Source organism: Bos mutus, chromosome 15 (genome assembly GCF_027580195.1).
Source record: "Bos mutus isolate GX-2022 chromosome 15, NWIPB_WYAK_1.1, whole genome shotgun sequence".
In the NCBI taxonomy this organism is placed as follows: Eukaryota; Metazoa; Chordata; class Mammalia; order Artiodactyla; family Bovidae; genus Bos; species Bos mutus.
The window spans coordinates 33,561,296-33,573,809 of NC_091631.1; the positions used below are offsets into that span (position 1 = coordinate 33,561,296).

Consider the following 12,514-nt stretch of genomic DNA (forward strand, 5'->3'; position numbering starts at 1 on the left):
TTGGAATTAAAAAAAAAAAAAAATCTTCAGTTCATGGTTAGGTGAATCTGTGAATGGAGAACCCGAGGATACAGAGGGCTGGCTGTCTTTTACAATTTATGTAAAATCACGGCTAGTGAAAGAGTGGGGTTTTCAACGCAGCAAAAATTTATTTTTGTCAGTCCTGAGCTAGGGTCTGCAAATACAGAGTTAAGTAGGAGAAGGTTCTAGTCCTCCAGGCACTAGTGGTCTTGGAAAGGGAGGCAAACAGTTAAACTGGCCATTTCACCAATATATGGGAGTTAAAATACTGGAGGTAGACACAAGGTGTGCAGTGCAAGGGAGGAAGGGAACTAATAGTTGCTGCCTACATCTGTGTGTTAGGCATTCCATTAAGTTTATTCCACTTAATGATTTGCTGAATATTAGAGGCAGGTATCAATATCCTCACCTAACAGATGAGGAAAAAGTCTGAGAGAATTGAACTTACTTGCCCCAGGTTCTCTCTAGTGTATATCAGAACCAAGAATCTAAGATTTTCCTGTCATACCCACATCAACTAGCTTCAGGGAGCCAAAAGATTCACAAGAGAAGGTGAGCTGAGTCTTGAAAGAATTCTGGACCTCAACCAGGCACAGGGAGCCAGGGGTAATGTTAGGGCAAAGAATATCTTGAGCAACAGTGAATGAAAGTGCATGGAGGCGGGTGCAGGGAGACAGGGAAGGATAAACAATTTGTTACTCGGAAACAAATAGCAAGTAAGGAGATAGGTTTGTAAGTGATGATAAAAAGCTTGACCTATATCCAGTAATCTTTGAAGGCTCTTAATTAAGTAGATGACCTCATGAGATTTGCATCTTACTCTGGTAGTTGGTTTTGCGGCTTCCCTTGTGGCTCAGTGTTAAAGAACATGTCTGCCAATGCAAGATACCCATGTTCCATCCCTGAGTCAGGAATAACCCTGGAGAAGAAGTGGCAATCCACTCTGTATTCTTGCCTGGGAAGTCCCAGTCCATGGGGTCACAAAAGTGTCACACACAACTTAGTGAATAAACAACTGGTAGATGGTTTAGGGAAAGGCAGGATGTAAGGACACTTCTTGCAAGGGCCTCAATTCAGAGGAGCGGGAATATGGCTCACAGCTAATGTAGTAGCAGTGGAGCTGGAGAGAAGTAGATGAATTCAAGATACACTTTGGAAATATAATTGGAAGAACTTTTGGGTTGATAAAGATGTATTTAAGAGATAGAGTCAGTAGATAGTAGTCACTTGTTGACAAGGTGATGATGGGAGGAGTTGAAGGAAATGGGAAACTTGGATGATACTTTAGGCTTCTGGCTCAGTTGGAAGTGTCAAGCATAGTGTCATTTATAAATAAGAAACAAAAGAGAACAGTTTGGGATTGGGAAGAAGGGAGATGAAATGTTGAGAATTACACATCTTGCTTTTGAGGTATCAATCACTGTAGGATGGAAAGTCTGATTTAGTGAGACGGTGATGGCTGTGGATGCCAGTCATTGATTTGTTCCAGTGGACAATGAGTCAAGTGAGAAGAGCAAAAGACAAAGGATAGAGCAATGATACTACATGGATTAGGTATGATTAGCATTTACACAGTTGTAATGCAAATCCTGTATGCAGCTCAGACAAAGATAGAATTGTATTGGGAGGACAAAAGAATGGGTGGTGGGGATTTTGAGTGATTGGGACAAGGCAGAAGAATGATCACAAGCTAATAGGAAGTCAGTAATGGCTATAACTGGGCAGGGGGAAATCAATAAACAGCAATATAAGCATGTTATTTAGAGATAAACTAGTGGTGGAGAACATGCCTGCCAATGCAGGAGATTTAAGAGATGCAGGTTCCATCCCTGGGTCAGGGAGATCCCCTGGAGTAGGGCCTGGCAACCCACTCCAGAATTCTTGCCTGGAGAACCCCAAAGACAAAGGAGCCTGGCAGGCTACAGCCCATGGGGTCACAAAGAGTCGGACACGACTGAAGCGACTTAGCACACACTAAAGAATCATCAGAAACAGTTGAAATGATTGCCTCAAGTAGCAGGAAATGGTGGTAGATATACAAGGGGTGGATATTTTTTTGCAGTAAGACTTAAAGAAGTATTTGACAATGTGCCCATATACTTTGATAAAATAAAAACCAAGAGTTATAAAATTTTACAAAAGGATAGAGCAACAAAATACAACAACGTTTAATGAGGAAGCAGAGAAAGAGAAGGAGGGAAAAGGGAATGAAGGAGGAAGAGGGAGTGGTCAGAGAAGAAGTTAAGCCCTGGAAGCTAAGAAAGAAGAGGCAGTAGGCTTCTATGACAGGGAGCTCACAAAGCAAAGGTTGGGAGTATTTCTCAGGGAAAAGGAAAGAGTGAAACAGTAAGAGTAGAGGTCTCATGGCAATGAATTGAGGAGTGAGGATGCAGTGAAATAGTGTACACAGACAGTGTAGAAAACACATTGGAAAAGCCTGGTTGAAAAGAAACAGAGCAGGGGGCCCCGGGGGGTGGGGGTGGGAGTGGTTGTATGCAGGGGATGCTCCCAAATAGTGCTGGTTATGGCACCTGTTGAGGAACCTGGGGCAGGGGCTGGGGGACCTGCGTATGATGGAACAGGTAGGGTTGGGAGTCAAGTCAAGCTCACAGCATTTCTGGGTTAGGGAGATAAGCTGTTTGTGGCAGTCAATGGTTGAGGGTTCAGCAGGGCCTCCAACACTGCAGAATAAGGGACCCAGCCACCTGCTGTGGGGCAGAGGACAGGCCCACCCTTCTAGCAGGAGAGGGTCAAGGGTTCATTAGTGTCTTCAGCAGAGCTGGGAAGTTGGGTGTTCCCCAGCCTGTCACAGGATCCCAGCCAGGGCCAGAGCAGAAACCTTGACCCTCCACCTCTTCATTTAGACAGGACTCATGGCAGCCACGGGTTACCTAGGGAGAGGGTGGGCATCAGATCTGGACCTGCTGATATTAACAGACTATAGCCCCTTACCCTGTATTCACATTCCAGAGGCTATCCCACCCCATCAGAATTGCCCTCAAGTTCATCTTAGCACTCAACATACTCTTACGAGTATGAATGTTGTCATTTCATATGAAAGTGGCCACAACCCTCCCTTCCATACTCACATCAAAGAGTCCTGCCCCATGCTTCTGGTAGAGCCTTGGGTTGAGAAAACCAAGAGGGGGTAGGCCTCTGAGGATTCTGTGTTCATTTATCAGGGATAGGAGTCCCCCAAACACTGGAGTAGAGGCCTGCAAGGGTGAGGGTGCAAGTAGAGTTCAGGGATTCAGAGTGGTTGGACTTTTTTGGAGGGATAGGTAGGAGGTCTCTGAGGAGTCAGGGGTTCTGGGTGCAAGGTCTTGGGGTTGGAAGGTAGGGATATTCCCTGGGTGGAGGTTTGGAGCCAGACTGATTCTCACCGAGGTACCAGACACCCATGGAATGGGCACATGGTTGCTGACCACCCAGTAGCCATCAGAGAGTGCAGCCACGTCTGGGTAGGCGCGGCCACTGGCATTGAAGTAACTGGATGGTGGCAAGTGGGGACTGGAGCTCAGGTACCGGGTTACAGCTTCCTCCTGAAAGACACTGTTGAGTAAGTACCATCTGCTGAACTGAGGATTCCACCCATCTCTCCTCCACCAACACAAACACACACGTACCTGGTACGAAGGCCGTGGGAACACATTGCTGAAGCCGCCACCACTAATGTAGTCAACGACCTCATCTGTGACTCGGAAAGGGTTCTGAAAGGATGTGCCTCCCACCGTGGTGACATAGGGACTGAGGGCAGAAGACAGCACTCAGAATGTAGCACTTCTAAGACAACTCCAGAATGCATAGGGCTGAGTGACTGTGGCCTGGGTCTTGCTGGAGGGACTGGGAAAGCACTCTGGTGAAGTATGTACATGGGGAAGACTGAGAGGTTTGTGGCCCTCAAGGCATGGTCTGAGGTGACTGTGCACACTTCTCCCTACAAAACATCCACCAAATCTCCCACTAAAATGCCTGGGGACCGAGGAAGCAGAACACTGGGATCTCTGTCCTACTCAGGAGATTCAGGGCCTGGGACCTTCGGGAAGAAGAGGGGGTGCAGGAATCAGAGCAGAGACTGAAAATACTGCATGATCACGATCAGAGCAGGTACAACTGAGTGCTGACCCACAGGAGCACCTGGTGGGGTCAAGGCAAAGGTTCTAGACCATGAGATCACAAGTAAATGGTGGGCTTGGGTGCTTACCTGGAGGCAGGGAAGCTGGGACGGAACTGGTGTCTGCCAGAGACAGACCAACACCCGGCCCCACTGTCACCTGGGAGAGAGACCAGGTTTAGCATTCAGTTTCATTGGTCAGAGCTTGGAATGTGGGTTCAGATGTCAGAGAGGAAATTCACGTGTTAGTTATTACTGCAAGAGGTCAGAGTTGAGGTCAGGTCAGTGGTCCATGTTGAGTTCAGATTATGAGTTAAGAGATCAGGTCCAGGAGTTACTCTGGGGTCAAAGTTCTCATCTCGAGGGGGCGTGGGTGGTGGTGGGGTCTAAGTTTAGAGTAGGAGGTCACCTGAGGCAAAGAGCAGCGTAAGACCCCGAGCAGCCGCCTTCATGAGCTCAGTGTTGACCCGCTGGATATAGGTGCTGCTGAGGGAGTCCTCGTCATCGCCGTAGCTCACGGTGTGCACGTATGGCAGAGCTGACTCATTACTGAGCAGCAGAAGCCACTGCAGGAAAGGCTCCTGTGACTCATGCCGGCCTGGATGTTTTTTGGAGAAGGGGGCACAAGGGCAATCATTTGGGAAGTTGTCAGGATCTCCTTCTAGCTCATGGAATTCCCTTGAGGGTGCAAAGATCACTACTCCCCCCCAGTTCTGTCCCCACCAATCAGTCCCCTAGGCAGTACCAGGGCTACTGTAGACCCAGGTAGAGATGTTGGCACCAGCACTCATGAGGTACTCCACATCTAGGCTGGCCTCAATCCCGGCCCGGCCCCGGCCCTGTTGTCCAACCACACGGGCTACCGATGCCTGGTGTGCAAAGTCCCCACCGAAGAGGCGCATGAACTCAGCCAGGTCTGAATCGTGGAAATACTGCTCCAGGAACTACAGAGGGAGTCAGAGGAGATTCATGTGTCAGAAGACACAGCCCCAAGGGTCAGGTCAGGGGATGCTGTCCCAGATCACAGGATGAGAGCCCAGGGGTTAGAGTCAGAGAGTCATCACCAGGCTGGTTAGGCACCTTGAGGAGGCTGCGAGGATGCTGAGGCTCCCTGCATGGCTCACCTGAGCACAGGCTTGACTGTTGTTGGTTGTGCCAGAGCCCACATCTTGTGCCGTCAAGTTGTAACGCTTACGGATCACGGATGGGGTCACTCCCAGATGCAGGCCAACAGTCCCTGGCACCTGTGGCTCCGGGTGTTGTCTCAGGGTTGATGTAGGGGGAAAACGATGCAGCCCCCCCACTGTGGGGAGGAGTCAGGCTTGAGGAAGAGATCTTTTAGACTCCAACCCTCATTTCACCGCTGTGATCCCACCCCCACTCGCACCCACTGTGGCACCTGAACTTCTCCCATCCCTGGCTCTGCCCCTCCAACCTCCAGCAGCCCCACTGGGTGTTACCAAAGTCCACATGCGGGGCCAAGGCCTTTGGGAGCCGGTAGGGATGTAGGGACCTCACAGCATGGGTCTCTGCAGGTCCTCCCACATAGTGATGAAACTCAGCCCCAGAGAGCAAAAGCTCTGCCTGTCTGGAGGTCAGAGTTCAGAAAACACAGGTCAGAAAGCATGGAGCAGAGCAGAAGAGGCTGCCTGAGCATCACCGAGTAGTTAGTTGTTATCTTCCCATACATTTTCACCCACAGCACCTGCAAACTCTTGGCTCCCTCCCCCTGGTAGGGAGACAAATCTCCCTGATGGGGTGATCAATACCCTCTATGAGGCAATTATCCCCTCTCACCGGACACTCAGCCAGCAAGTCAGAAAGTCCTGTGTGGTCACTGAGTGGCAGTTCCGGGCTCCAGCCGCCAAAAGCCATTTCTGTACCGTGTGGAGGGTCAATGGTGATGGCCGGACCAGTTCAGCCACATCCTCTAGGGTCAGGTACTTGCCTGCAGGGATTCAGTAGAAAAGCAATGCCTTCGTTCATTGCTTTTCCAAATTGCTCTTTTTGGACTTCAACCAGGAGACACTTGGACTTCCTAGGGAAATTGGAGCAGGGGCTTGAGGGATGGGTGGGAAGCTTCTAGTAAAAAGGCAGGCCATACAGGTGTAGGCTCAACTTGGGGGAATATGGATTTATCCTAAAGGAGAGTAGGTTGCAAATACCGCATGATCATGAAAAACAAATGAGATTAATAGATTAAAAATGTTCTTTTGGGGGTCAGGGGGTGTGCCACACAGCTTGTGGAATCTTAGTTCCCTGACCAGTGATAGAATCCAGGCCACAGCAGTGAAAGCACTGAGTCCTAACCACTGGACTGCCAGTGGAATTTTAAAAAAAGTTCATTTTAAGTTTATTTCCAATAAAAGTTTTCAAAACTTTCAGGACCAGTTATAAGATGATATCTAATTTAGCTCACATCTTGATACTTACTGATTTCAGGCTAAACATGATGGTGAGTCACCGTTCTGCATGGATCATGCACACACCTCCTGGGTGAGCCTTAGATTGCCCCCTCACATGCTTACCACTCCCACTCCTTCCCCACCACAAGGGGCTCCCTTGGAGGAAGGACACGGTCCAGCTTGACCATTAGAGCGAAACACCAACTCTTGGAAGAGAGTGTGAAGTTTAAAGGGAGTGGACTGGAGGGGAGGAGACGGCAGACCATCGAGGGGGCTGGGCAGCAGTCCATGTGAGAGAGTAATCAACTGAGTTGGTGGCAACAAGGAACGATGAGAGAGTGGACTGTTTCAGAGCTGGAACTAACAGCTTTAGGGTTTGAGTGGAGGAATAAATGAGAGTGAATTTAGCAGGGGTTGGAGGTGAAATCTGAGGTAGTGAGCTAAATTTACATGTACTGGATGCCACTTCCCCACTTGTCTGGCAGCTGGTAAGCAGTAGAGTCATAATTTAAATTCAGGTTTGATCACCAAGCCTGTGCTCTTAACCATACCCACTTTCAGTTTTTTAGCCTGATGAACACAGGTGGAAAGTTTTGGAGGGAAGAATGTGAATTAGTTTTGGACAGTCTACTTCCCATTCACTTTTTTATTCAGAAACTCTTCAGTGAGGGTCACTGCCATTCATCTGTCCTATACCACCCCCTCCGCAGGCCCCAAGACAATGCCCTTGACATGACCTGCACTGTCCCATGCTCAGCCCAGCCCCGTGTCCCTCCACTGCATCCCATATCCTGCCCCTTGGTCCCGTCAAGCACCGTAGCGAGGAGAGCCAGGATCCGACACAGCCTGCACCAGCTCGGACAGTCTCTTCACATTCTGCTGTCTCAGGGCAAACGTAAGACTCAGCTCTTCCTCAGGGTCCGCACGGCCCAGGGACACCCAGCCAGGGGGCAGCCTGCAGGGTCAGGGGTCACACAGACTTCATTATTAAAGTGGGGATGGGAAGGTTCAGTACTAGACCTAGATTTGGGGGAAGATTCCGGAAGCAGATTTGAATCACAGGAGATGGATGATCAGACTGAGCCTGGGAACTATGGTGGGGGGTACCAGGAGCTGGTAAGCCAGTGAGGGAGGCTAGAACCAGGATAATAGATGCAGGACAAGCCATGGGGAAGGGGCGGTCAGTGCTAAGTCAACTCACCTCCTCTGCTGGTCAGGCTCCGGGCTGTAACTGCATTTGCCAGCGACAAAGAGGGCAAAGAGCCCTAGGAGGCTGCAGGGACAGCACATGGGTTTCAGCAGGAGCTGGACTGTTGCTGTTCCCACCCTCCAACATAAACTCCCTCCAACGTGATTCCCTTCTCCCGGAGCCCCCCAGTTTCTCACCCGGATCGGGGTCCCATTCTGCCTTTCGGCTTGTCGGCTGTCATGTGACAGATCACATGAACCCTGTAGTCCTCCACCACCACCTCTGCCTAGGAACTAGTGACGTGCTGGCCCCGCCCTCAAATGGGTGGTCCTGAATGCTGGAGAAGGGGTGGGGCGGCCACTCAGATGCTCCCTCTGTGGACTGTCAAACACTGGGTGAGCCCAGGACTCACCACAGTGTAGGCGGTGCTTAAGAAAGGGGCTCTGGAGGCCCATAGACCCAGAGATCCGGGTCCTTACAAGAAGTATGATATCAGGAAAGTCACAGCTTCTCGGAGCCTTGGTTTCTTCATGTAGAATATGGAGACTGTTAGGTTAAAACTGCTCTGCCTCAGCAGATTGCACTGAAAATTTACAGAGATAAAGCAAGCAAACCCCTCGGAGAGCCTCACATGGCAGAAGCTCAACAAATGTGAGCTGTTATTATATATGAATATATTATATGTAATGACCCCACAAAAAACAAACAAACCACTTGGCTACTCTTGGATCCAACCCCACCTCTTTGAAGACCCTCAAGCCTAGAGCTGGTCATCTCCAAGGTCTCCCCAGCCAGCCAATTCCTCTCTGGATTGCTGCCACAAGCAAGCTCCTGCTGTCTGCCTTCGTCTGGCCTCTTGCCCATGTTAGAGGGAAAGGTTGACTTCAGAGAGATGTGACAGCCTCAGGCTAGGCTCTGGTTTCCAGTGCCATCCCCACTCACCCCCACCCTAGAAACCCCTATGTCCATCCCACTCTGTGCCTCCTGAGGTGTCTACAGGGTGTCAGGAGCCTTTCCATCACTGCCCCGTCCCTATGGGCCCAGAGAACAGATCCGGACACTGGATACAAACTGCAGTTTATTAAGGCTCCAGAGTGAGAATTGGCACTTGATTCTGGGCAGGGGCAGGGGTGTCAGTGGAACCCAAAGGAGCTGGGCCTGAACAAAGTTGCAGGGGCTGGCCCCACTCCCCTACCCCCCAATAAATAAAGTCTCAGCTCCATCTCAGGGTGCTGGCACAGGGCAAGAAGCCCTCACTGAGGGGAACCCCGGGGCTGCTGCCTCCTTCCTCATCTCTCTCCCTGCGTCGGACCTGGCCATAGGTCAGCGCCCAACCGGGCCTCGCGGTACTGGGGCTCTGCCAGTGCTGGAGCAAGACGTGAGACCTGCCCCTACTGGAGGACTCTGGGGTGGGGAGCTGGCCTCCCCCGTGGCCAATCATGGTCCAAGGCTGCCCGGGCAGGCTCAGATGGGGCCTGCATTGGGGACACTGTGTGCATCCCAGGTCGGGGCCCGGTCCGGGCCACACCTAGATATGGAGCTCGGTGTCGTCCGGTGGCTCCAGGCCAGACTCTGCGCTCAGAGCTGAGGCTGAAGGGCCCTGGGCCACCCCAAACGGTGAGACGACGGGTGAGCGAGCGGCCAGAGGAGATAGTGAAGGTGAGAAGCTGGGAGACATGGCCGCCGAGGATAGGGAACCTTCGTGGCTGATGGGGGAGCGGTGAGAGGCTGGTGGGAAGACGGCCCGGGTTGCGGCCGTGCTGGCTGGTTTGGGGGGCACAGACTTGGCTCCTGGGTGGGCCACGGCAGTGATGAGGGGCGGTGGGTCAATACGGGGCGCCGGGGGACACGGCCGAGCTTCATCCTTGAGCCGGGCAATCTCTGTGAAGACACTGGCCAGCGGCTGGAACTGAGGGCACCAGCTCAGCAGGTAGTCCCAGTTGTAGCTGCCACGGAGCTCCTCCTCACCGGCCACGATGGCCGTCAGCGCTCCCGCCACACAGGGCTTGCCATCTGCTGGAAAGCCGTAGTCCCCGGTGGGCGCGGGGCTTAGGCCACAGCCCCCCAGGAAGGTGGTGGCAGTGGCTGGGGGGCCGTCTTCTCTGTACAGAGTGGCTCCTGCACCCGGCAGCAGCAGCCCTGCCTTACGGCCCTTATACCAGGTGTCAGGGGCAGGTGGCTCACAGGAGGTGTCACTCAGTCCGTCTGCATCCTGCTGGATGCCGGAGTCAGGGCCGCGGGCAGCCAGGGAGGAGGCCACACTGGCCACGCGGGGGAACTCGTTGATCATGCGGATCTCGTCATCTTCCGCAGCCTCTGCTGAGCCTCGGCCGCTTGAGTGTGAAGGGTCCAGGGAGCCACCGCGGGGGTAGGGTCCTCCAGCTCCAGGCCCACCATAGCTGGGGAGGGTCTGGTGATACAGGTGCTCTGAGGGCGGCGGGCTGGGTGGCTCTCGGCCCAGCTTCTGCAGTGAGCCACTGGCCAGGGGTGCCGCCTGGGACATCGGGCCAGGCGCCGCCTCAGCTTTGCGGCTCCGGGCCCGCACCAGTCCCAGGACAAGGGCTGCCAGGGCAAGCACCACCACGACTCCCAGAGAGGCTGCCACGGCTCCCACCAAGAGCAGGTTGAGGTCAGGTGCCAGGCCCAGCGCAGTGTGGGTGATGTCCACAGTCACAGGCACGGTGGCACTCCGAGAACCGGGCAGAGGCCCCCTTGCCACCACCTCCAGCCTCAGCTCCCGTGGCGCCTCACGTCGGGTCCGGCCCCCACCCCCGGAGGTGCCTGTTCCACTGCCTGGTGCCCGGCTGTCCACCCGCAGGTACAGGGCACCTGTAGTCTGGTTGATACCAAAATAGGGGGACGAGGCGGCCAGCGAGTACAGCACCAGGCCGTCAGCACCTCCATCCTCGTCTGTGGCCTGCACGTGACCCAGGCTGTGGCCACGCCGTGCACCTTCTGGCACCTGAAAGTGGAAAGCTGGAGCCAGGAACACTGGGTCATACTCATCCTCACCGGTCACCAGCACTGACACAGTGACTGAGGCGGACAGGTTCCCGGCATCTGTAGCGCCCACCAGCAGCTGGAAGCTGCCAGTGTGCTCGTAGTCAAAGGCCACTCGTGCCCGCAACTCCCCAGTTGAGCTGTTGAGCGCAAACGCCTCGCGGCCCTCGGGCCCCGGCCCAGCCTCCAGCAGGCTGTAGTGGAGCCTTCCGAAAGCCCCAGCATCCCCATCAATTGCATGCAGGGTGGTAACAAGAGTGCCTGGAGGCTGGTTCTCAGCCAGGCTGGTGCTGAGCAAGCTCAGAGGGAAGGCGGGGCCATGGTCATTCACGTCCTGGACCTCAATGGTCACTGGTGCCAGAGCAAAGTGTGCCCCGGCAGGGTCGGCAGCCTGCACTACAAGCTGATGTCGAGCTTGGGTCTCACAGTCCAACGGGCGGGCCAGTCGCAAGTCCCCGGAGCTCTCATCCAGCTCAAAGAGCCCCAGAGGGTCGCCTGAGCTGAGGGTGAAGCGTACAAGGCCATGGGGGCCTGGATCAGCGTCGGAGGCCTCCACGTGCAGCAGCTCGGCTCCCACAGGCGTGTCCTCAGGCACCGCCACACGGTAGGCTGCTCGGGTGAAGACAGGTGGGTTGTCGTTGACATCCAGCACGCTGACGGTGACTGGCACAGCCGAACTTCGAGGTGGCTGCCCCCGGTCAGTTGCTGCCACAGTTAGGTTGTACTGGGTTAGGCTTTCAAAGTCTAGAGGCTCAAGCAACACCAGGCAGCCCAGGGCCCGGGGGCCTAGTCCATCACTCTCCCCAGCCTCCGCCAGCCGGGGTTCCAGCTGAAAGACTCGGCCCCGGTTGCCACTGACAATGCTGTAGTCCACGGCGGCATGGCTGCGGCTCCCGTCGGCATCTGTGGCCTCCAGGGTGAGCAGGGTGGAGCCGGGCGGCAGATCCTCAGTCACAGCCACGCGGTAGTGTGGCAGCGTGAAGCTCGGGGCATGGTCATTCTGATCCTGCAGCTGCACGTGCACTGTGGCTCGGGCGGCCCGAACCGGCACTCCGTGGTCTCGGGCTTCCAGCACCACGTCCACCATGCCTGGCCCTTCATGGCCCAAGGCCACTGTCCCCACTGTTGTGAATAGGGTCCCTGAGATGAAAACGGAATGAAGAGAAATATGCCATCAGTAGAGACTGTGGGTGAGCAAAATGACCCTCCGGGGATGGGGAGTTAGCCTTGGAAGTCAGATTCCAGGGAATGGCCTGTGTGCTGGGAGATTATGGAAGGGGCTCCAGGATTCAGGGAATGGCTTCTAGACATGCAGTCTGGACAGTGCTTAAAACTGAGACGAAGGGGGACTTCCCTGGTGGCCCAGTGGAAAAGAATCCACCTGCCAATGCAGGGGACATGGAAGGGTTTGATTTTTTGTCCAAGAAGATCCCACATGCCGCGGGCAACCAGAGCCTGTGCACCACAGCTACTGATCCTGCATGATGCAAGTACTGAAGCCTGTGTGCCTGGAGCCCATGCTCCACAATGAAAGAAGCCACCACATTGAGAAGCCCATGCACTGCAATGAAAAGTAGCCCCTGCCCACTGTCTCTACACAAAAGCCTGCAAGCAACAATGAAGATGCAGCATGGCCAAAAACAAATAAATTAATTAATTTTAAAGAAAAGATACAAAAGCAGGGAAATGTCCTCCCTAGGTCAGAGATCTAGGAGTTAGGAGTTCAGGCAAGAAATTCTAGGGATGAGGTCAAAATATGCCCCAGCACAGTCAAAGATAAGGGGT

General features: G+C 53.7%; 2 protein-coding genes across 4 annotated transcripts in view; both read right to left on the minus strand.

Moving 5' to 3' along the window:
- Window positions 1-1,322: 1,322 nt before the first annotated feature.
- Window positions 1,323-8,011, minus strand: TPP1 (tripeptidyl peptidase 1). The gene is made up of 13 exons (XM_005907103.2): window positions 7,927-8,011; window positions 7,742-7,813; window positions 7,356-7,495; window positions 5,933-6,083; window positions 5,596-5,723; window positions 5,260-5,438; window positions 4,881-5,079; window positions 4,545-4,733; window positions 4,226-4,295; window positions 3,648-3,768; window positions 3,405-3,563; window positions 3,111-3,236; window positions 1,323-2,912 (listed from the first exon to the last, which is right to left on the minus strand). The coding sequence occupies exons 1-13, from the start codon at window positions 7,968-7,970 to the stop codon at window positions 2,772-2,774; spliced, it is 1,719 nt and encodes a 572-aa protein (XP_005907165.1). The 5' UTR covers window positions 7,971-8,011; the 3' UTR covers window positions 1,323-2,771.
- Window positions 8,012-8,789: 778 nt separating this feature from the next.
- Window positions 8,790-12,514, minus strand: part of DCHS1 (dachsous cadherin-related 1) — a 36,722-nt gene continuing 32,997 nt past the window's right edge. For all 3 annotated transcript variants that reach the window (XM_070383851.1, XM_070383850.1, XM_070383852.1), the window contains exon 21: window positions 8,790-11,869. In XM_070383851.1, the coding sequence (XP_070239952.1) occupies window positions 9,258-11,869 (2,612 nt within the window). In that variant the 3' untranslated portion in view covers window positions 8,790-9,257. The remainder of the gene's footprint in view (window positions 11,870-12,514) is intronic.